This window comes from Crinia signifera, chromosome 5 (assembly GCF_055691185.1).
Source record: "Crinia signifera chromosome 5, ASM5569118v1, whole genome shotgun sequence".
NCBI lineage: Eukaryota > Metazoa > Chordata > Amphibia > Anura > Myobatrachidae > Crinia > Crinia signifera.
Window position 1 is genome coordinate 40,613,782 of NC_139221.1, and position 23,712 is coordinate 40,637,493.

At 45.7% G+C, this 23,712-nt stretch overlaps 1 protein-coding gene across 1 annotated transcript; it reads right to left on the reverse strand.

The window, feature by feature from the left end:
- Positions 1–17,696: 17,696 nt before the first annotated feature.
- LOC146005688 (uncharacterized) lies at positions 17,697–22,457 on the reverse strand. The gene is made up of 2 exons (XM_083145112.1): positions 21,089–22,457; positions 17,697–18,049 (listed from the first exon to the last, which is right to left on the reverse strand). Exons 1-2 carry the CDS (start codon positions 22,455–22,457, stop codon positions 17,994–17,996), a joined length of 1,425 nt encoding a protein of 474 aa, XP_083001238.1. The 3' UTR covers positions 17,697–17,993.
- Positions 22,458–23,712: the final 1,255 nt, after the last annotated feature.

Below are 23,712 nucleotides of genomic sequence, written 5' to 3' on the forward strand. Positions count from 1 at the left end.
TGTGCTTATAGCACATGAATATATATTTAATTTTAAAAAAAATATTTTTTTACATTTTTTTTTTTTTTTTTTTTACACAGTGCAGCCAGCAGGGGGCCCGAGCGCTCGAGCCGCTCATTAGATATTCATATATTCACTGCAGCCGAACGTAACTATGCACGAATGGTGCAGTGAATACTGGGTCCCCCGCTGGCTATAGGGGGGTGCAGCCTGGGTCCTGGAGAGCCCCCCTCCCCTCCACAGTCCTCTGGAGCAGCCAGGGAGACTTTAATCTCTCTGGCTGCTTCCGGCTCCCTGAAAGCTCCCTGCTCCCTGCAGGGGTTAAGACTCGCCGCGAGTGGCGGCGAGTCTTAACCACATTGAATAGAGGGAGCAGGAGTGGCAGCGAGCCCTCCGGAACACGGAGAGTGCATGGAGAGCTAAATAAAACGCTCTCCATGCACGGAGAACTTTTTCATTGAATACTGCCCTAGGAGAGAGAGAAAGTGGACAAATAAGTATTTGAAAAATGACAGGAGGTGACTGGTTGGTACTTTATCTATCACTATTTTCCCTCTCTCCAAGTTTTGATATATCTTCCCCATGATGGTGTATGGACTATGGAAGACTCTACAAGTAGAAGAGGTGCAGAGGACTTTTTACTAGGGGTGTGCACGGGGCACTTTTCGGGTCTGTATCTCGGGCAGTATTTTGGATCTGGATCTTTTACAAGACACCACCATTTTTGTATTTTGTGTTTCGTGTTTCGGATCTGGATAACTAAAAAATTTGCTCCTACACTATTATTAACCTCAATAACATTAATTTCCACTAAGTTGCACCGAGGTAGCTGGATGACTATGCTAAGCAACTAAAGTGGGTGGCACAAACACGTGGCCCAACTCGGAGTGGCACTGCAGCGCAGACAGGAAGGCAGTTTGAAAAACTAGGCCGCAAAGAGCACATAATGCCCAAAAAAGAGGGGCAAGGAGAAGGGCTTAGATCGTTGTGTGAAGCTGAACCACTAGTCATGAACATAGGCAGGGCCTAAGCTGTTCCTTGCCACTCCGTGTTGTAAATGGCATATTGGCAAGCTTACGTTTCTCCTCAAACGATTTACATTTAATGATTTTTGTTCGTGTTACTAAACTTTTGGGATTTTACATGCCCTCTACGATGATATTGGCAGACGACGTTAATGGCATTTCATTGTCTATGTCATGACTAGTGGCAGCAGCTTCAGCACTAGGACATGATTCTTGTTCTTTCACTATTTTATCCTCTAAATTTTGGTTCTCCATTATCTTTCTGGAGTATCGCTGAACTGGAATTATATTATACAGCTGTATCACTGCACTGGAATTATGCAGGAGTATTGCTGGGCTGGAATTATACAGCTGTATCACTAGACTTTAGCGGCAGTATTACCGGACTTTATCAGCAGTACCACTGGACTTTAACGGCAGTACCACTGCACTGGACTTATGTAGCAGTATCACTGGACTGGATTTGCAATGGCAGTACCCCTGGTCTGGACTTATATATAGCACTATCAGTGGACTTCAACTGCAGCAGTATTACTGGACTGTATACAGCACTATCACTGGACTGGAATTGCAGCAGTATCACTGGACTTTAAAGGCAATATCTCTGGAGTGGACTTATGCAGCAATATCACTGGAATGGACGTTAATGGCAGTACCACTGGACTTTAATAGCAGTACCAATGGACTTTATCAGTAGTATCACTGGACTTTAACAGCAGTACCACTGGACTTTAACGAGAGTACCACTGGAGTTTAATAGCAGTACCAATGGACTTTATGGATAGTATCACTGGACTTTAACGGCAGTACCTCTGGACTTTACCGACAGTACCACCGGACTTTAACGGCAGTATCACTGGACTTTAATGGCAGTATCTCTGGACTTTAATGGCAGTACCAATGAACTTTAATGGTAGTACCACTGGACTGATCTGTAAGTGCAGTATCACTGGACTTTAACGGCAGTATCACTGGACTTTATTTAACGGCAGTATCACTGGACTTTATTTAATGGCAGTATCACTGGACTGGACTGGACATTAACAGCAGCAGTATCCAATGATTTGAATCATCAATGGTCGATGGCCATCCCTAATAACAAGTATCACATATTCTATTCTGTTTTAGAATGAGGACCCTAGAGTGGATGTTTATTTCTTACAACTCCGCATTACTTCTGTTGTTGTATGGTGACAGTTGGTGCGGACTGACTTGGCTGTAGTAACACTTCTACCATTGCACCAGGGACAGTGTTGCCTGTGAAAAGGTGATTGGAAAGTCTCTCTACAACCAAGTAGTGTGTTCATAATCCTGCAATGCAATGATAATAAAGATGAATTCACATCATAGCTGGTACATTGCAGTAGCTCAATAACAGCAAAAGAAATTCATAAATTGCAGTCTTTTAAAATGTACCTTCCATTATCTCTGCTTGTATAATTTAACTCTCCTTTGAATGCTGTTTAATCTGTGTACTGAAGGGTAAAAGACAGAAGGGCTGTTTAATACACAGATATAAATTGAATACAATTGTGAATATGTTATCAATCATGAATGAGAACGCTGCCGTTCCGTTGGCAAGTAACGGTTAACATCTCGGGGAAGAAGCTTTTTCCCCATTTAACCCAGTAGCCAACAAAACCACCAGACCCAGCCAACTACTGAATGTTTTATCATTAAACACATCATTTAGTGTTATATAACTCAGCTCACTCTCATTAAGGAGACTTCTCTTGTAGTAAATGAACTCTTTATTTGCTGTCAATGGACACATCTGGGACTGCATTCAAATAGCTGCAGAATTTGTGCCTATACTCATTGTCGAGTGAATCTATGTGGGTGCAGTACCCCTATCAAACCGCTACACAGCCCCTTTACATCAGCCAGGGCTGGATTAAGGTCTGTGGGGGCCATGGACAACAAAAGGTCTGTGCCCCTCCCCCCCCCAACAGAGGCAGCACCCCCTCCCGGACAAAGGCAGGTCCCCCTGATACCTGGGCAACGCGAGGATCCGGGCAGCGCGGTCCGTGCAGTGCTGGGGAAGCAGGGAGGTCCCTACGGCAGATGGGCAGTCAGCGCCGGGGTCCCTGCGGTGGATGGGAACTAATAGTCCTACTCGCTGACTTCACATAAGCTGCAGGGACCCCCTGCCCGCCCCGTGATGCCCGACCCCGCGCTGACCGACCCTGCTGCCTGTCACCCATCTGCCACCACCACAGCTGTGCCAGTGTGGGGGGCCTAGATATGTGAGGGTCCTGGATGTATGGAGGCCACAGGGTGACCGCCCCTGTCGCTCCGTGGATAATCTGGCACTGACATCAACACTATTTGCTCTAGCCCTATCCTGGAAGGTTCGTGACTAATTCCCCTTCACCTTAAGGACCAGGATGTTATATCAGGTGAGGACAGAAGTTGTTAGATGCCCTTACAACATTTTATATTTTGGCTGTACTCTAGTTTGGTGTATTTTATTATTTTAGCTGCAGTGGCGTAGTGGCCTGCTGCATTTGCCACAGCTTATTATCTCCCTTCCAGGGAGATGTGGACCCAGTGCATGACGGGAAAGGTCCTTCCGGCAAAGAGGATCTAGCTGCTACCATCCTGGAAGCAAGAAATTCACCTGCAAATATGGGTTTATGCATACTCTCCACAAAATAGGCCACACTTCGGTCGATGGTGCTTTCACAAAAAAATATGTTAATGTAAATATGTTAAGCTGTTCACTGGTTCTAGTGATTGTGATATTGCTGCACTTGCCAGGTAGGTATGATACAATAACAATTAGAAGCTCAGAGATAAAATGGATCTTTCTTATTTGAACAAAGAAGCACTGGAATCAAATAATCAGGGTGCTCTGAAAAGGGGTATAGATAATGGATGAGTGGGCGTGGCATCTGGTAGAGGGGGCATGGACTAGCACAGCAACCCCAGTTTTCATCATTTTTAGGACTCTCTCCCTAACTCCCTTCCTGCACTGATGCAAGCACATGGCATCTCCTCAGTGATCACCGGCTGCTTTGGAGTAATTTCCGGCTCCCCCGACTGTCCACCCATCCAAGGGACATTTCCAACTGTGGGAGGGACAGCATTGCAGTCTCCAAATAGCGGGAATTTCCTGCTGTACTCAGGAAAGCTGGAAGGTATTCAAAAGTATGGGGACGGCGGGCCAGATGGGGGCTGAAAGGAAAGCAGGTGATACCGTATCATTGATATCTCCTGCATTACCTATTTAATAAATGGCCCTGATACTTAATTTCTACAAAAGAAAGTAAATTTTTTTATGATGCATCGGCCCAATAAATCATGTCAAAAGTGTCAAATCGCATGACATTTACTTCCGATTCCAATCTGATGCCCTTGTTATGGTTGCCACAAGGATTTGTTGTATCTGATAGTGGTGAATGGGATCGAATGCGATATATCGTATGTAAAAGGACCGCATACAATGTGTCACATGGAAAATTATATAGATATTTAGGTTGCCGTACTAGTCGGCGGCGTTACCGTTTTTTTCCTTCTGTTGTCTCAAGGTTGAATCAGAGTATGTGAGCTGTGAGTATTTTCTCTTTTATGGAATTTCACTTGTGCATCTCTTTTAGCGTAATAGTGACAATAAAAATGATTTGATTTGACATGTGGTCCAGCCGCTGGGGAGCTGCTGGGTCAGTTGTCGGGGTATTGCATGCAATACTTCGCACTAGTGTTTGGGGCACTTTAGCCTTTGGGCAGGACCTGCAGGAAAATATAATCAATGTATATATACATTATATGATATATACATACATACAGATGGAGTGCCTCTCAGACAGCGCTCGCCAGAATGCCCCCACTGGCAATCACCGACGGAGAGGCGCTCCATCTGAATGGGAGGCGCAAGCGTCTCACACGCACCCACATCCCAGTTTTCAGGCGGCCAGGGATGGGTGGGGGCTGGTGGTTGGCGATCCGACCGCCAGACCCCTGCTAGACAGCTGTGGCTCCATCTGTATATATATATATATATATATATATATATATATATATATAGAGAGAGAGAGAGAGAGAGAGAGAGAGAGAGAGAGAGAGAGAGAGAGAGATCTGGAGGAGCGGCACTCCGTGATGCTTGTAATCCAAACTGCAATGTTGCGGTGCCCCCCGCAAAACAACCTGGGATGTTCCCAGGATCTATGGAGACTGGGTGACGGCGGCACTCAACTGTACAAATAAAGAAACCAGTAGACTGGATTGGTTCCCAACGTTTCAAGGCGCTTGGCCTCTTTATCAAGGTGCAGGTGACAGACATATAAAACAAATACATTACAATCAGATACATATACTAACAGAAATTGGTCATCCTAAAGCCACAAATACAAATTTCAAATGTGTGAATCACAACCATACAATTGACTGTGATGCCATGCGCAGTCAACATTGTGTCAACCGTTGCGGGCGTCCGTGCTGCAAAAGGGTGGAATACACTTATTTTTTGTAACTCACCATTATGGGTGTGAATGAATTTATAAATAGCTGGATGATGTCCATCAGGAACCGCTATTTACTCCAATGAAAAAAATGTTTTCACAAAGTTATTCTATGCGGCTCCACCTGTCAGGTGGATTTGTATATCGGGCATTTATGGGCCCAATGGAAGACTTCTAATAGAGTTATTGTCGCACCTACATGATCAATTCACATATAAAAATATGTTAAAGATAAATCCCTCTGACCTGAATTCATATACAGAGGGAATTTCCAATAAATGTATTATAGAAAATCTATTTCATACACAATATTAGAAAAAATATGACCGACCCGCATGCTCATTGAGCCCCCTGGGGGCCAGAGTATCGAGTCTGTGTATCCAGCGGCTCTCTGCTTGACACAATTTGAGACCACTATCTCCCCCTCTTTTGAGTTTGGGGATTTGTTCTATAATGTGGTTTCTCAAGGAGTTTAGAGAATATATATATACAGGGTCGCCAAGAGAAATCCTGGGCCCCGGTAAAACAATTTCCCGGGGCCCCCAAGGACAGAGCTCCACTCTGCCTCCCCTAAGCCTTTTTGTGTTCTGTGGACCTGCTGGTATATTGCTGCTTCCAAGGCGCATACAGGGACAGTGCACGCCAAAGGCGCGCACCAAAAATTTACACCGTATTTCCTATTATACATGTCACACACCCATTACATATTATACTGCATGCCATAATGCCCATTACACATTATGCCACACACCATAGTGCCCAGTACACATTATGTCATACACCTTAATATCTTACATATTTTACCACATGCCATAAGGACCATTACATGTCATTCCATTCACCATAATTTTCATTACATATTATGCAACACACTGTAATGCCTATATAGCGCAGCATATTCCGTTACAGTGTCTTATATAGCGCAGCATATTCTGTTACAGTGTCTTATATAGCGCAGCATATTCCGTTACAGTGTCTTATATAACGCAGCATATTCCCTTAGTGTCTTATATAGCACAGCAGATTCCGTTACAGTTTCTTATATAGTACAGCAGATTCCGTTACAGTGTCTTATATAGCGTAGCAGATTCCGTTACAGTTACTTATATAGCACAGCAGATTCCGTTACAGTGTCTTATATAGTGCAGCAGATTCCGTTACAGTGTCTTATATAATGCAGCAGATTCCGTTACAGTGTCGTATATAGTGCAGCAGATTCCGTTACAGTGTCTTATATAGCGCAGCAGATTCCGTTAAAGTTTCTTATATAGCGCAGCAGATTCGGTTGCGCTTTACAATTGGACACAACAGTGATTAAACAAACTGGGTAGATACAAACCGACATGGGGGGTTATTCTAGTTCACTCTTTCTGAAAAAATCCTTCTTAGATGGACAAAACCATGTGCACTGCAGGTGGGGCAGATGTAACATGTGCATAGAGAGTTAGATTTGGGTGAGGTTTTACTTCAAAGTGAGATCTATATTGCAGTGTAAAAATAAAGCAGCCAGTATTTACCCTGCACAGAAACAAAATAACTCACTCAAATCTAATTCTCTCTGCACATTTTACATCTGCCCCCCTTCAGTGCACATGGTTTTGTCCATCTAAGAAGGATTTTGTCAGAAAGAGTGAACTAGAATAAGGCCCATGGTTACAATCTATGCTCGTTGCTATGGGTTTCGTGCTTGATGCCAGGGGTTAATATGTTCTGCCAGGGGTTAACATGCTTGTTGCCATGGGTTTACTTGCTCTGCCGGTTGTTAACATGCCCATTGCCATGGGGTTAACCTGCTCTGCCATGGATTACATGCTTTGCCAGGGGTTAACATGCTTGTTGAAATGGAGTTACAGTACATGCTCTGTCAGGGGTTACATGCTGACTTCCAGAGTTGGATCTCATGCAGGGAGGTAGCAGACACAGAGCACCCAGCCACCAAATTTAAAAAAAAGTGTGTGTGTCCGTCCAGATCCGGGCCCCCTGACAGGCCTGGGCCCGGGTAAACTGTACCTCTCAGCAGCCCTGTATGTATATATATATATATATATATATATATATATATATATATATATATATATATATATATATATAATTTACTTATAGGTCTTTGTATTGTCGAAGCTACAGAAACAACCATTTTGATTCTGAGAACAATTCAATAATGTCTCTGGCTGAGATTTGCAGTTTTGGACACCAGTGAAAACATCTCACAGTATTTACAAATATCTCACACACACCAGAAAATGAAAACACGCTGGATTTATATTTTCAAGGGCAAGCAATTGTGTGAAATTTCTCTTTATTGTTGAACATCAATTCTGGCTGTATAAGTTCTCAAGCACACCAGGAGTCTCGGGATAATCACAAGATGTAAGATATAGCCTGTGATCCTCCATTTTTTATGAATACGCTAATAGCTATGACAAAGCAGTGTAATGTGCACTTACAGGTGACCCAAGGGAGTGCAACTTCCACAGAAGGAACACAACTACAATTTGTCCTCATTGTCACAAATGCATGGAACAACAATGACTGTAGAGCACATATACCACCATCAACCAAGCAAGTACAATAGCACAATGGCATAACCACACAAGAACATGCTGAAATGCCGACATCAATGAGGTGACAATGGGGTTGCTGTTGTAGCCAATCACTACTTTGAAAACAATTTCAAAGAGGAATTCTACAGAAGAACTTTATGGAATAAAGTATAATAATTTTAAATATGCCTCACTATACAAGTTGAGTATAACTTATCCAGATATCTGTTATACGAATTATTTCGAAAACCATAGTTTCTGGAATGTACTTTTATTTTTTTGCTAAATTTTTTGCAAATAATACGTGATTTGGGCTTTTTTGACTATTTTTGAAAAAAATCCAAATCCAAAGCCTTTCACTGCCGCTTGACAAAGCCAAATCCAAATCCCGGCGACAAATCCAAATCCAAATCTTCGGCCCCGACACTCATTAAAAACTAGTAAAGACTAGCCACCAAAAACAAAATCATCTGAGAACAAGCCACTAGAATTCTGATCCGTTGAGAACTAACCACTAGAATTCTGATCTGATGAGCTAGCCACCAGAATTGTCATCTGCGGAGAACTAGCCACTAATATTGTAATCTACTGAGAACTGGCCACTAGAATTGTCATCTGTTGAGAACTAGCCACTAGAATTGTCATCTGCTGAGAATAAGCCACTAGAATTGTGGAGGGCGGTAGGGAGGGTGTTATGGTTCCAGTGTACATGCTAGGAGGGCGGGAATGGGATTAAAATAGGCCCTGGTGTTTAAAGTACACAGGCCCACCTTGGAGATAAAAGTGAAGGATGTAGTTGTGCGTAAGCCTTAGGCGCGCTCCGCAAAAGGGTATGTTGCCACTCAAAAGGGGGTGTGTCCTTGAGTTTAGTGTACCAAACCATATACAATTTCTACACACTATGCAACAAAGTAATACAGTAGACCCCATTATATTTGCCCCTTACACATGATACCAAATGAAATGAGCCAAAATTCACATAATGCCACATGGATTGAGGAAAAATTCACATAATGCCACATCGATAGAGCCAAAATTAACAATACGCCTCATAAACAGGGAGATTGTGCGAGAGTCCCGCATTAAACATTTACCCCATAATGCCCATTACATTTAAGCCACAAACCATCATTTCCATTATGTATTATGCAAAACACCAAAATGCCTATTTAAAATTATGCTACATAAGTGCTGCTTACCTACATGCTCATTGCGAAGGGTTCCCCACTCATTGCCAGGGGTTCCATGCTCGTTTCCATGTGGGATTACATGCTCATTGCCAAGGGGGAATATATGCTCGTGGTAACTGGGGGACTGCTGCCGCCAGGCAGAAGTGACCACCATCGACAGCCGGGCAGAGAGTGGGTGGCTGCCCGGCTGTATTCAGAGCACTGCAGGTCCCAGCTATTTGAAATAATAACCCTTTCACACCAGAAAATGCAGATACTTACACCAGCCTGCATTTTCTGGTGTGATAAATATATAAAAAATCAGTTTACCCACAATATCTCCGGAACCAATGGACCAGCCTGTATCTGATTGAAGGCCCAGCAATTTGGGTTCAAATGAGGTCAACCAGCTGCTGTGATGGAATTGGCAGCCGTTGGAATTGGGTGGCCGGCGGAATTATCGGTCCCATGTTATCCTATGGGGAAAACATTAGAGCTTTGCCAGCTATGTCTGACAGAGGGTAGCATGGGTGGGTGCCCTACCCCTGAATCCGCCCATTCTACCCTCCAGTAAAGAGCATCTACTCTACACTACCCATCAGATTGGGATCATTTAATCAAATGCTTGTAGTGTGTGAAGGAGACTTTGGCTTTGGCCTGCCCAGCTGGTACTGTAGCACAACATACATAAAGTAATGTTTCCATAAATAAGTTACACTGGCACAGCCGACCTGGCCGTTGCCTTAAGAACTGTAACCCACACAGTACACTGGGATGGGTAATGGCTAAGAAGCATGGAATAAATTAGGCTGTCATCTGCCAACACCCCCCCCCCCCCCACACACACACACACACCCCAGTTCTGGCACCCTATTCTGCAGACTAATCAGCTTATTGGTTAATCAGGCACTCACTTAACCTCAGCATAACCAGATCATCCATCATGCAATCTACACTTCTTTCTAAGGCCTATTAGCCACTGAGGGACACAAATGATCTTTTATATTGTTGTTGCTGTTGTTGTTGTTTATTAAATACAGAAGGGGGGAAACCAGTAAGCTGCTGCATATGCTCTGTTCTAGTAGTCAGACTGTACCGCTCAGTAGAGTCTCACATAGGATGATTTCTCCTGGTAGACACTAGGAATGGTTGTTTATTATCTGCATAAGCAGTTGTCCTGCCATGTGCTGGAACAGATTTCTACGCCGATGTCAGTCTACCTCTTCCTCAATAGGATCGCTGCAGTACAGCTGAGTCGCTCTATTGAGAGGATTATTTTAGAGCTTTCTATTTCAATAGCGACCTGTTGTTACCGCAACTATCATTTCATTTATATATTAAAGGATCACTTTTAATTTCTGCACAAAGCAGCTTGTTACCGGGAGAGTGAGAGACCGAAATAATTTGCTGTTGAATACCAAAAGCTGTTCAATAAAAGCCCATATGGAGGATGACGGCATCTGCTTTTTATGTTCCATTAATTTATTTATTCACAATGTAGAAATGAAGAACAATAGAAATTTTCTTTCTACTTACGCATAGGACAGTAGCCAAACACAAGGAGGCTTGCAAAGCACATTGGGTTTGCTAATAGACAAAACCATGTGCACTGCAGGTGGGGTAGATGTAACATGTACAGAGAGTTAGAATTGGGTGGGGTGTGTACTTCAAACTGATATGTATATTGCAGTGTAAAAATAAAGCAGCCAGTAATAACCCTGCACAGAAACAAAATAACTCACCCAAATCTAACTCTCTTTGCACATTTTGCATCTGCCCCACCAGCAGTGCACATGGTTTTGTCCATTAACAGACCATATGTGCTTTGCGAACCAATACTGAAAATACTGTATGGCAATTCTTGGATGAAGTCGCGGACCTTAGGTAATTCGGACCCTAATAAATTTACACCATTGTGACTCTATTTTGTACTTTTCCAGGCATATTCCAGGCTCTGTGGTAAAAAACTTCATGTGCACCAAATTGCAGGGCTGTAACTAAGGGTGTGTGAGCATCAGTGCCATAACTTGACATTTTGCTTCCCTGTGCCAGAAAGGGAAATGCCTACAGGAGTGGCACCCCTTACACACATAATGCCCACAGGACTAGAGCAGCTTATGCACACATTGCCCACAGGAGTAATGTGCCTCTTCCATGATTGTCAGACCTGTCATCATTCCCCCGTGTCTGCCCTTTCCCTCTTCCCCTCAATGTCAGCCCTGTCCCCCTTCTGCAAAGCCACCATGGCAGCCATGTCCTGCCCTTACACTGTGTCACCAGAGGCGTCAGAATTGCGGGGGTAAGGGGGCAGCTTGCCCCCAAAAATTTGAGAGAGGCGGCGGGGTACAGGAAGCTAAGAGCGATGGGGAACGGGCGGTGAGGAAAAACAGGGAATGGAAGTGGCTAGTTCTGCTTCGTTGGATGGACCTTCTGATGTCAGTACTGGATGGGCTTGAGGGTGGAGCCAAATGCAGCATACATTGTTCCCTTATGCCAGCTACACAGCAAGTCTTCCCGGCTGATCTCAGAAGACTTCTCCGCCCACCTCACCCCCTCAGTGGCATCCCTGCATTGCACAGTCTCCAACCTGCCAGCAGCCCTGATACCCTATTTCGAATACCCTAACCCAATCCACCAAACTAATATCTTTACCCAACTGCTAAATTGTCAGACATTGGCTGTGGAACTTATACAATGCCGTGTGCTCAGTATTTAGTGTGTGTGTGTGTGTGTGCAAAATCCTCTGTCCTCTGTGCATGCAAGGCGACAGAGGTCATTGCAAGTGAAGGCCATGCTGCTAAATACAGAATGGCTCCACGCCCACTATATCACTGCCTGCATCGGCATGTGTGTATGCACTTGATGACGTCAACACCACCGCCAGGTCCCATCGGCAGCAAAGTCCCACTGGTACACATGGGCCCTTATTCAGATCCAATCGCAGTACAAATTTGTTCTCAAAATGGCCAAAACTATGTGCACTGCAGGTGGGTCAGATGTAACATGTGCAGAGAGAGTTACATTTGGGTGGGGTGTGTTGAAAATGAAATCTAAATTGCAGTGTAAAAATAATGCAACCAGTATTTACCTTGCACAGAAACAAAATAACTCACACAAATCTAACTCTCTCTGCACAAGTTACATCTGCCCCACCTGCAGTGCACATGGTTTTGCCCATTTTGAGAACAAATTTGTACTGCGATCAGATCTCAATAAGGGCCATGGAGAAAAACCATCCAGTCATTAAGTGGTGAAAGGGGAATTCCATGCCCCCTACTTATTTTTATTGGACATATGTACAATATAAATAAAGGATAATAATAATAATAATAATAATAATAATAATAATAGCAACAAATCTTTTGTATAGATATAGCTTTTCCAATGCACAGACTTGGAATCATCTTATATTGTAATGAAGGACAATTAATACTACCTTCATAGTATAACTCCCGATATGTCCCCCTTAAAAGGGCCATCTTAATGCATGGGCTTGATGGGCAGTTGCCAAGGGTCCCCCAATTGTAGGGGCCTTCAAGCAGCGGTTGATTGGACTTTTTGACACTGCTTCTTGGTAGGCAGTAGAGAATGCGGCCTGGTTGCTTTGATTGTGACTTTGAACAATCAGAATGGCCAGGCAGCATCCTCTTCCTGCGTCCAAGCCTGCAGGGAAGCAGGGAGAGGATGTTGATTGGTGGATGGCTAGGGCTATCCACCAATCACAATACAGCATCCTCTTCTTTTACCGTTTTCCCCAGTGAATGGATGTGGAGGTCCTGAGTGCATTGCTTTTCCCAGGGCCTACAATGCTGTTAAGGCAGCCCTGCCCCTTACTTCTCATAATAAATAAATCTGAAGTCCAAACTCTACTTAATTTCACTCTCTTTTCTGACCCTCTACTTTTAATAATTGTAAGTGAGAAAAGTTTCACGTTGAATGCTAAGTAGTGAAATGACTATTCTCCCGTAAATTGCTGCTATTCCTACTTAAAGCATTTTTTTTTACTATGGGATATTTAATTGTTAACGTGAAAGGCTGTAAACTACATTTCAGTACATTGGGGGAAGCAGAAAGTGTCTGGCAGGATTCCTGATGAAATTGTATGCTGAGCATTTAGCATTGTAAAACGGACAATAAACGCCTTACAGCCTGTAATAAATAAAAACACTCACAGTGGCTTATTGATGTAACGGAGCAATTTGTTACTTATTGCCCTGTATATTTTGCTTATTCCTAGCTATGCCGTATTATTACAGTTGCAGGACAGTTAATGCTGGCAAGTGCATTTAACGCCCCCACAGAGGATATAAAAATGAATGATTTCTATCATCTAGCACTTGTCACACTGTTTGTGCATTTCGGAATTTTTCATTAACTCACCAGTATTTCTTTATTAATACTTAGACCTCTATACAAGCTGTAGGGAGCATTTGGCAATGACTAAATTGAGGTACGGGGGAATTTCATTTGAAGCATACATGTAAAACATTCCCATAAACCTATTAATATATCTGGTACGGAGATAGATATATTTGTTTATTAAAACATTCTTGTATAGTTGAATGCGTTTGGGTCCCCGACGTAAGTAGGGAATGACGCACAGAGGAATACATTTATTTATGTATATATATATTCTGATTCAGTTAGGCACGACTCGCGGGGCATCCATCTGTATATTACTTGCGTAGAGACGTAGAGATAGTGTATGATGTGGATTGACAGTAAAACAGATATTAATAAATGTTCAAGTTGCTCATAGCCAATAATATATATATACACACAGCAACAAATGCAAAATACAAATTAAATAAAATTCAAGTACAAACATCTGTTGTTTACTTGTTTTCCCCTTGTGAATAGGCAGATGCAATTCATATGACAGAGCAGCGTCACTAATGATTTCAGTACTATCACCTAGCGGGATCAATCAGCAATCAGCAGGCTAGTGTTGTGGATAATAAACTTCACTGCAGTTTGTTCATACTTGCCTACCGTCCAGAAATAGGTGGGAGGCTCCTGAAAATTGGGTGGTGCTCCTGGACCCCTGGAAAAGCAGGCAAGTCTCCTGCATTCCTCGCCACCTTGCACAGCCCTTCAAACCCGCTCTCGGCCGTCCACTTACAGAGCACAAGTGAGCGGTACGTGGGTTTCTGAAGAACGCAATTCTTGCTGAATCCTAGACCCACCCCAAGTTATACAATGCTAATTTTCTTTGCATTGTATGTTGGGAGGCGGAGACACGAAGTTGGTTGACAATGGAGCTGAAGCTGGGGCTCTTCTGAGGTGTGGACATTGAAGAGGCTTCGGTGGGGGCTCTAATGTAGAAATTAAAGCACCAAAGGAAGTAGAAGAATGCTAAAATGTGGACATTGAAGGATCCAGGACAGGAGGTTGTGCACTGCTGTAATATGGACATTGAAGGGGATGGTGAGATAGTGTTGTGGTATGGACTCTGGAGGAGCCAGGGATTGCTGTGATGTTGGCATTGAAGGGGATAAGGAGGGAGTAAGGTGACGAGTGCTGTGTTTGGTGATTATTGGGGACATGTTGAGGGTGTGCTGTGGTGTGAAAGGGCCTGGGAGAATGTTGTAGGGTGAGAGGGGGCGCTGTGGTGTGAACATGGCAAGGGCCAGGAGAGGGGGAGTGGTGTGGTGTGGACCCTGGAAGGGCCTGGGGGAATGCTGTGGGGTGGGGGGAGTTTTCTGTGGTGTGCACATTGGAAGGACCGGGAGTGGTGGCATGCTATGGACGTTGGAGAGGTCTGGATGGGGGAAGAACTGACGGGGTGGGGAAGCAGGGTGTTGTGTGTTGGTTATTAAAGGAGGGTGAGTGCGTTTGGTATCTGAACATCTGAAATCCTTGGACTTTGGCCCTTATTGCAGTAAATATTTGTTCTCAAAATGGACAAAACCATGTGCACTGCAGGTGGGGCAAATGTACTGTGTGCAGAGAGAGTTCAATTTGGGTGGGGTGAGTTGAAACTGAAACTACACAAGTAAGGCAGTTGTTGGGCTCGCTGATAACGTAGATTCAAACGTAGCGTAGGCTGTCCCCGTGAAACTACAAAAGCACCGAATAATGCAGCCAGTATTTACCCTGCTCAGAAACAAAATAACTCACACAAATCTAACTCTCTCTATACATGTTATATCTGCCCCACCTGCAGTGCACATGGTTTTGCCCATTTTGAGAACAAATTTGTACTGCGATCAGATCAGAATAAGGGCCTTTATGTGGAAATGGTAATTCTTTCACTTTCCTTAAGAAACTATTTCAAAACTACCAGAGATTACCATGCATTAATTTGAATTCATACAGTGAATCACATATTTGTAATGAGAATTTTATCTTTCATATATATCTACTGTATGTGGTGTACTTATGTGGTGTACTTATGTGGTGTACTTATGTGGTGTACTTATGAATTTAATTTTGATTGTTTCTCAATTGTTTTAGATATCTATGTTTAAATAAATTGTGCACATTATTTATACATCCCAAAGTTTAACAATTATTTAAAACTATATGAAATTGTTTAAATCTAGTGTAAATTAGGTTTATTGATTTTAAGGATAAAAAGTACAAAAGCAGACTTTGGTATACAAAAAAATCTCAAGTCACAATACAACAACTAATATTAAAACCAAGTTGTATAAGCAGAAAGTAAAGAAAAATAAGAGAGAGAATGAGCAAGGAAAGAGAATAAAAAGGGGAGAGGACAAAAAAGTGGGGGGAGAAGCTCCAGAATGCTCTGAGTAGGAGGATAACAAATAATCTACTTATATATAGAGGCCACAGACAGAAAGGGGGGAAAAGGAAAAAAATTCACAGGGGAGGGTTTATGAGGGATGGGATGCAATAATGTCCTTATAGGTTTTGGAGGCTTTGAAAGCCACCCAGCGGAACCATGTGTCCCTAAATAGCGCATATCTATCATCCACAGACAATAAGATATCATCACTTTCCATATAAAAGGTAACTTAAACCACTCGTGAACCGTTGGGGAGAGGAGGAGCGCCACCTTACCGGGATAACAGATTTAGCGGCATTATTTAGATGGAAGAGCAGGGGAGGTAGAACAGCCACCTCAGACCAAAATGGGAGTATGTAAGGGCATTGCCACCATATGTGGCATGGGTTGTTAGGGGCCCCAGAGCATCACCAATAGATATTGGGAACCCCAGTGCCCATCTTAGAGAGGGCATCTGGGCACCTGTACCAGTGAGACAATCATTTATATTGGGTCTCCCGTACCCTGACACTAGGGGTCACAGGCATGTACTGAATGGAAAATGTTAACCCAGTTGACACTTCCAATCTTCCCTCCCAACTCCCGATCCCAAACTGCAGTAAAGTGAGGGAATTTAAAGCTAGTATCTTCCAAAATGAGGTTTTAATTTAGAGAGACTTACTAGTATAGAGGAGTTGAAAGGGTGTAAGAGACGTACAGAGAGCGCCAAAGGGACCAAGGGATTGGACACAGAGGCGTAGGGAGGGCGGAGCCACCGGAGCTCCTGCTCCGGGCGCCGATTGGTTGGCTGGCGCCGCAGGCCCGCCCCCCCTCTGCAAATGATCCCTGCTACTTGTGGCGTACGCCCGGGCAGCGCCAGCGGCTGCCCTGCCCGGCGCGGTTCTGTGGGACCGGATGTGGTCACCATCATAGCGGCAGCACTGGTCGGACATGGTGGGCTAGGTGGAGACACTGGAGAGAGACCCTCCTCCTAGCCCTGTAGCGGCAGATCGATCGATGCGGGGCGGCGGTGCAGGTTCCCGGCCAGCAGCAGTAGCACTGTGCACATTAGGGAGGAGGACCGAAGGAGCAAGGAGGATCCGCAGCAGCAGCACAGCATGGGGCAGTCGCGGGAGCAGCACGAGCGAGCAGCAGAGGAGACAACAGGACTCCGGAGCAGCATAGAGAGGGCAGCCCGGCAGCGCCGCAGATGACATGGTAAGCTAGCGGCTGGCTGCTTCGGCACTTCCCTCCTGCTTCTCTCCCTCTGCTCACGCTGTTTACTTTAATAAGGCTCATGCTGTCTCTCAAACCACCGCCCCCCTCACTACAGACCCCCACGCAGCTTCAAAAGTACCCTCTGAAATGTACTTTGGATAGCTCCGCCCATGGCCCCGCCCCATTTACATGCCGTAAATGGGGTGGGGCCATGGGCGGAGCTATCCAAATTACAATTGAGTGCTCCCACGCCCCCTCTCTCCCGCAAAGCCCAGCTAAGAAGTCGGCAAGTATGCTTTAACACTGGTTTGCAGGAATCTATGACCTGCAAACCGGATTTGTTCTAGGGAACAGGATTGCCACCTAGCAACAGCAGGTGGGATTAGGCAGCAAGCCTCCCGAAAGTGCTGAGGGATAGAAAGTGAAAAAATTTTTCACTTACCTCTCCCTCTACAGCTACAGCGCCGCTGGAGGCGCGCGCGCGTGCGCGCGCGCGCACGCCGCGTCACGTGCACGCGCGCGCACACGTGAGCGCGCCCCCCAAGCGCTGGTCAGATTTTTTCGGAAGGTTACTGGTGGCAACCTGTCCTCCCAGAATATGGGAAGGTAAGATGACCTCCCGGTAGGTCTACTCCTAACGGGTACCTAGGTAACAAAGACTCAAAAACCCGTAATGCCTTGAAACCAGAAAAAGGTTTATTAACATGAAACCGGGAGCCCTTCTGAGAAACTGGGCTAACTAGATAATAGGACTATCTCTCTGAAAGGGAGATTGAGCTTCCTGAGCTGAATGTGTATAAGAAACTTGATTGCAGCCTGAGGATTAGCCGCCGACTGAGTGATGGAGGTCACTTCTGATCCTTATTGGCCGGTGCCTGTGGCTTCTTTTGGTCCCTCGGTGCGCCTGATGGGAAGAGAGAAGGATCTTTAGGACCAACTAATTTAACAGAGGAAGCGCCAGACCTAGCGACATTTGGTGCCAACCAAGGGTGGGTGGGTGGGAGCTGTTGCTAGGTGGCAATCCTGTTCCCTAGAACAAATCCGGTTTGCAGGTCATAGATTCCTGCAAACCAGTGTTTTGTTCTTCGGGAGGCTTGCCACCTAGCAACAGCAGGTGGGCAGACTACCACATACCTGGTGGTTGCTCTGAGAAATTCGATCTTCTGAAGATCGGTTGGTCTCCAATAGTGTCTTGCAAAGGTACGGGAGGAGGACCATCTTGCTGCTCGCATAATCGCATGCAGGGGGATGCCTTTCGCGGCCGCTCTAGTGGCAGCCGCTCCCCGCAGGGAATGGCTTTTGAATTGGTCCGTGTCTATACCCGCCTGTTTCATGGAAGCTACTATCCACCCTCTGATGGTGGATGGTCTAGCAGGGCGGTAGGGTTTCCTACAGGTGATGAAAAGTTGGGAGATGTTCTCTCTAATGAGCGCCGTTCGGGCCAGGTACAGTTCTAAACATGTAGATATACAAATATTGGGGTCGGTGGGATCCCTAATGATGTCGAATTCCACTATTGGTGTATTAAAGGACGAAGTTTTTGTATGCCCTTTCAGGATGATGTGGTAACCTGTTGGGGTACGTGATAACCACGGGTCCTCTATGTGGATTAGAGTTAGCTCAGCCCCTCTTGCTGCTATGGCCAGGGCTAATAGGGATGCTAACTTGCGGGAGAGTAAGATTATGTCCTCCACTGTATCTTGGGAAGACCAGAATGTAAGGAATGGCTCTATGTCCCAGGTATTAGAATACTTTGGTGTGAGGGGCCTGGAAAGGTGGATGCCTCTCAGAAGTCGGAGGTAAAGTTTATTATTCGTTAGATTAGGAACTAAAATAGCCAAGGCCGAGCCGTATGATCTTATGGTGGCAGAGGCTAACCCTGATTGGTATTTAGATGCTAGGAAGTCTAGGGCTAGATGGAGAGGTGAGCCCCGCGTCTGTAGGCTGCGTTGGCTTCTCCATGTGTCAAATTCCTTGATAATGGCCCCGTATCTGGATCTAGTTCGCGGTCTTAAAGACGCATTAATTAGTGCCCTTGTGGGAGATGCTAGGGCTCGGTCGGTCAGCAACCCAATAATATTGCCATCCACATGCACTGGGGAAGGGTCTCTAGTATGTCTGAGGTTCCCTGGAAGCAATCCCTGGACAGCCCCAGGGGGATCTTCGGGCCGATCCGAAGTTGGTTGACTAGGGGAAACCACACTCTGGATGGCCAAACAGGGTATACCAGAACTATGTGGGGTACCCGGTCCTCCCTGATCTTCTGAAGGACTTTCAGGAGAAGGGCTGGGGGAGGGAAGGCGTAAGGGTGCCGAAGGTCTGTCCAAGGGAAGGACATTGCATCCATCCTCCAGACTCCCTCGGTCCATATTCTGGACACGAACCGTGGGATCTGGGCGTTTGTGGGACTGGCGAAGAGATCTATTTCTAGGTCCCCGAATGCTTCTCTTATCTTTTGAAAAACCTGGCTTTTTAGAGCCACCGAGTCTAGAGAGATTCTTTCGCGAGATAGCGAATCTGCTAGCTCGTTTAGCTGGCCTGGGACATAAGATGCTACTAGGATAATATCCCTCTGTGTAGCCCACTCCCAGATCTCTAGGGCTTCCCTGCATAGGGAGATGGACTTCGTGCCCCCCATTCTGTTTATGTATGACACCGCTGTTGTATTGTCTAGGCACAGCTGTATGCGGGTGTTGGTCATGTGATTGGGAACTAGAGCTCTCAACGCTAGTTTCGCTGCTCGCAATTCTAGGATGTTTATGAACATCTGTGTCTCCTCTGCCGACCAGCTTCCCCGGACTGCCTTGTCCTGTGAGAAGCCTCCCCACCCCGTTAAGGAAGCGTCTGTGGTGATTGTCAAAGACGGTGGGGGGTCTATCAGGGGACGAGGAGGAGGGATAGGAAGAGTGTTCCAGTAGGACAGCTCTGTCTTTGCTTTCCTGGACAGGAATATTGTATCTTTCCATGCATAGTGAGCGTGTAGGAGCGATCTGAGGAGACCCTGCATCTCCCTGCACATCAGAGGAACATGACGAAAGCCTGGTGACATGGCGATCATCTTGCCAATGATTGCGGCTAGGTCCCGCAGGGTTAGTCTGCGTTTCCCTAATGTCTTGTGGATAAATGATTGAGTGTCCCGCCATTTCTCTGGAGGGACTGCCAGTGAAAAAGAATGGGTATCCAGGTTGAACCCTAAGAATGTTATTGATTTTGTGGGGCCGAGGACGGACTTCTGTGTGTTTAGAGTGAAGCCCAGGGCGGACAGGAGAGATAAAGTCATGTCCCTGTGTTTCGTTAAAATCTCGCTGTCCTGGTGCACCAGTAATATGTCGTCTAAGTAAATGATGCACAGGATACCCCGCTGACGTAGATGGGATATGACTGCTTTCATTACCCGTGTAAATGTATAGGGTGCACATGAGAGGCCAAATACCATGACAGTCCACTGATATGTATTGCCTCTCCAGACGAATCTGAGAAAACGTCTGTGGTTGGGATGAACCGATATAGAATGGAAAGCTTCCTTCAGGTCTATCTTTATACAGAAGCAGTCCCTTGTCAGGATGTATGGAATGTCTGCTATGCCCTCCATACGGAATCTCTTGGTCTTGAGATACCTGTTTAGACCTTTGACATTTAATACTGGTCTTACGGAGCCATCCTGTTTGGCTATAGGGAACAAGTGACTTGTCCAGCCCGAAAGCCCTGGGTTCGCTGGCTCTATTTTTCCCTGGCTTAATGCTAATGCCAGGACCTCGTCTATTTGAGGACTGCACTTCCTTGAACAAGGAATGCGGCTGAACTGGTGTGGGAACCGTAGTAGAGGGAGCTTCAGCCCGAATTGAATGGTCTTTAGTAGCCATTTGTCTGAGGAAATGCTTTCCCATTCTGCATAGGCTTGGCCCAGAGTTCTGTGGCATGTGGTGTGTGTGGGTACACTTACCGAAATTTCGGCCTCTCTTGGAGCTGTTCCAATTGTTTCCTGCCGATGTTCTGGAATTATCGGCTGGTCTGCTACCGAACCCTCCGGTCTGGGTTCTTCTTGTTCCCTGGTATTCTCGGGACGGACCCGCGGGTCTCGAAGTCCGGCCCCCTTGGAGAAAGGGCCTCTTGAAGTGGTCACCCCCTTTCTTGAGGTCGGAAAAGGATTTCCTTGCCTTGTGGCGTATCTTGACCTCTTCTATGAATTGGGGCCCAAACAAGTCCGCATTTTCTAGATTGGGGAATTCTAGAGACTTAGGGGCTAAGTCTGCCAGGCCCGCTGCCGTGAGCCATCTGGATCTGCGGGTATTTGTGATGTGATTGAAGGTCTGTCCTATAATCAGTGTTGCTCTACTGATGGCCTTCAGAAGAGCCATTTTAGATGCTACCAGTGCGTCCAGGGAGACGCTAGCTTCACCTTCCCTTTCTGCCTTGTCTAGGACATATAGTAGCGGACCAGCTGCGTCTGCTATCTTGTACTGAATCTTCTTCAGGGTACGGTCTGTGGTGTCATTTTGCCTTTTGTCACCCACAATAGACATTAGCGCTGGGTCAATGCCAGGCGCAAATAGCGCAGGAATGTCTGGTAGCCCTGTATGAGAGCGCAGTACCAACTCATCCTCCTTAACCAGTGCTGCTCTGAAAGCTAACTGAGCGAATTTCTGCACCTCAGAATTTTGCTTCAGTGCCCAGTGGGTAGCATAGAGCTTAGATGGAGGGGTCTTTCCTGCTAGCGCCACTCTGGCCATTTGGATGTCACTATATTCCCCCCTTTTTGAAGAAGCCGAAGTTCTGGTAACTTCTTCAGACTCCCAGTCCACTGGGGGAGGGGGGCTACTCCTGCGGGAGTACTGTGACGACCTGGCAGGTGACCCTTTGTGCTGTAAACGGGTACCTTCATGCTGCCTGCTACGGGCAGGAAAGTTATGCCAGCTACGGGCAGGGGATGTGTGCTTGCTCCGAGCACTATCAGGTTGCCTGCTACGGGCAATGCCAGGAAAAAGGGGTTTTTCACCTGAACAGGTCCCTTTTTTGGCAGACTTAATTTTATCAGTCTTTTTTAGACTTTTCCTGCGTGGAATAGGGCTCCCTGAGGTGTAGGGTGACCCTGCCTCTTCATGGGAAGACTCATTTACCTCAGAGTCTGAGTCAGTCTGCACCACTTTCCTGACTGACTTTTTCTTCCTTTTTGCTGGAATTTCCTCAGAAGAGGATGAATCGCTTGAGTAATGAGAGAGTGCCCTCTTGTGGGCTCTCTCCGCTTTACTACTGCCAGGCATGGAGGACATATCCAGTGAGTCTGTGGCAGACACAGAAACGCTGTCCTCCATGTCTGCTGACAGAAAAAATCTGACCAGCGCTTGGGGGGCGCGCTCACGTGTGCGCGCGCGTGCACGTGACGCGGCGTGCGCGCGCGCGCACGCGCGCGCGCCTCCAGCGGCGCTGTAGCTGTAGAGGGAGAGGTAAGTGAAAAATTTTTTCACTTTCTATCCCTCAGCACTTTCGGGAGGCTTGCTGCCTAATCCCACCTGCTGTTGCTAGGTGGCAAGCCTCCCGAAGAACAAACAGTGTGTTCTATAGCGCAGCAGATTCCGTTACAGCGTCTTATATAGCGCAGCAGATTCCGTTACAGTGTCTTATATAGCGCAGCAGATTCCGTTACAGTGTCTTATATAGCGCAGCAGATTCCGTTACAGTGTGTTATATAGAGCAGCAGATTCCGTTACAGTGTCTTATATAGCGCAGCAGGTTCCATTACAGTGTCTTATATAGCGCAGCAGATCCCGTTACAGTGTCTTATATAGCGCAGCAGATTCCGTTACAGTGTCTTATATAGCGCAGCAGATTCCGTTAGTGTCTTATATAGCGCAGCAGATTCCGTTACAGTGTCCTATATAGCGCAGCAGATTCCGTTACAGTGTCTTATATAGCGCAGCAGATTCTGTTACAGCGTCTTATATAGCGCAACAGATTCCGTTACAGTGTCTTATATAGCGCAGCAGATCCCGTTACAGTGTCTTATATAGCGCAGCAGATTCCGTTACAGTGTCTTATATAGCGCAGCAGATTCCGTTACAGCGTCTTATATAGCGCAGCAGATTCCGTTACAGTGTCTTATATAGCGCAGCAGATCCCGTTACAGTGTCTTATATAGCGCAGCAGATTCCGTTACAGTGTCTTATATAGCGCAGCAGATCCCGTTACAGTGTCTTATATAGCGCAGCAGATTCCGTTACAGTGTCTTATATAGCGCAGCAGATTCTGTTACAGCGTCTTATATAGAGCAGCAGATTCCGTTACAGTGTCTTATATAGCGCAGCAGATCCCGTTACAGTGTCTTATACAGCGCAGCAGATTCCGTTACAGTGTCTTATTCAGCGCAGCAGATTCCGTTAGTGTCTTATATAGCGCAGCAGATTCCGTTACAGCGTCTTATATAGCGCAGCAGATTCGGTTACAGCGTCTTATATAGTGCAGCATATTCCGTTACAGCGTCTAATATAGTGCAGCAGATTCCGTTACAGCGTCTTATATAGTGCAGCATATTCCGTTACAGCGTCTAATATAGCGCAGCAGATTCCGTTA

What these genes read in the sequence shown, in the direction of transcription:
- LOC146005688 (XM_083145112.1), bottom strand. Translation starts at nt 22,457, where the DNA reads ATGGAGGACAGCGTTTCTGTGTCTGCCACAGACTCACTGGATATGTCC. An exon ending in CAAGAGAGGCCGAAATTTCG is followed by an intron (nt 18,050 to 21,088) that starts GTAAGTGTACCC and finishes TCTTCCCATCAG; the next exon opens with GCGCACCGAGGGACCAAAAG.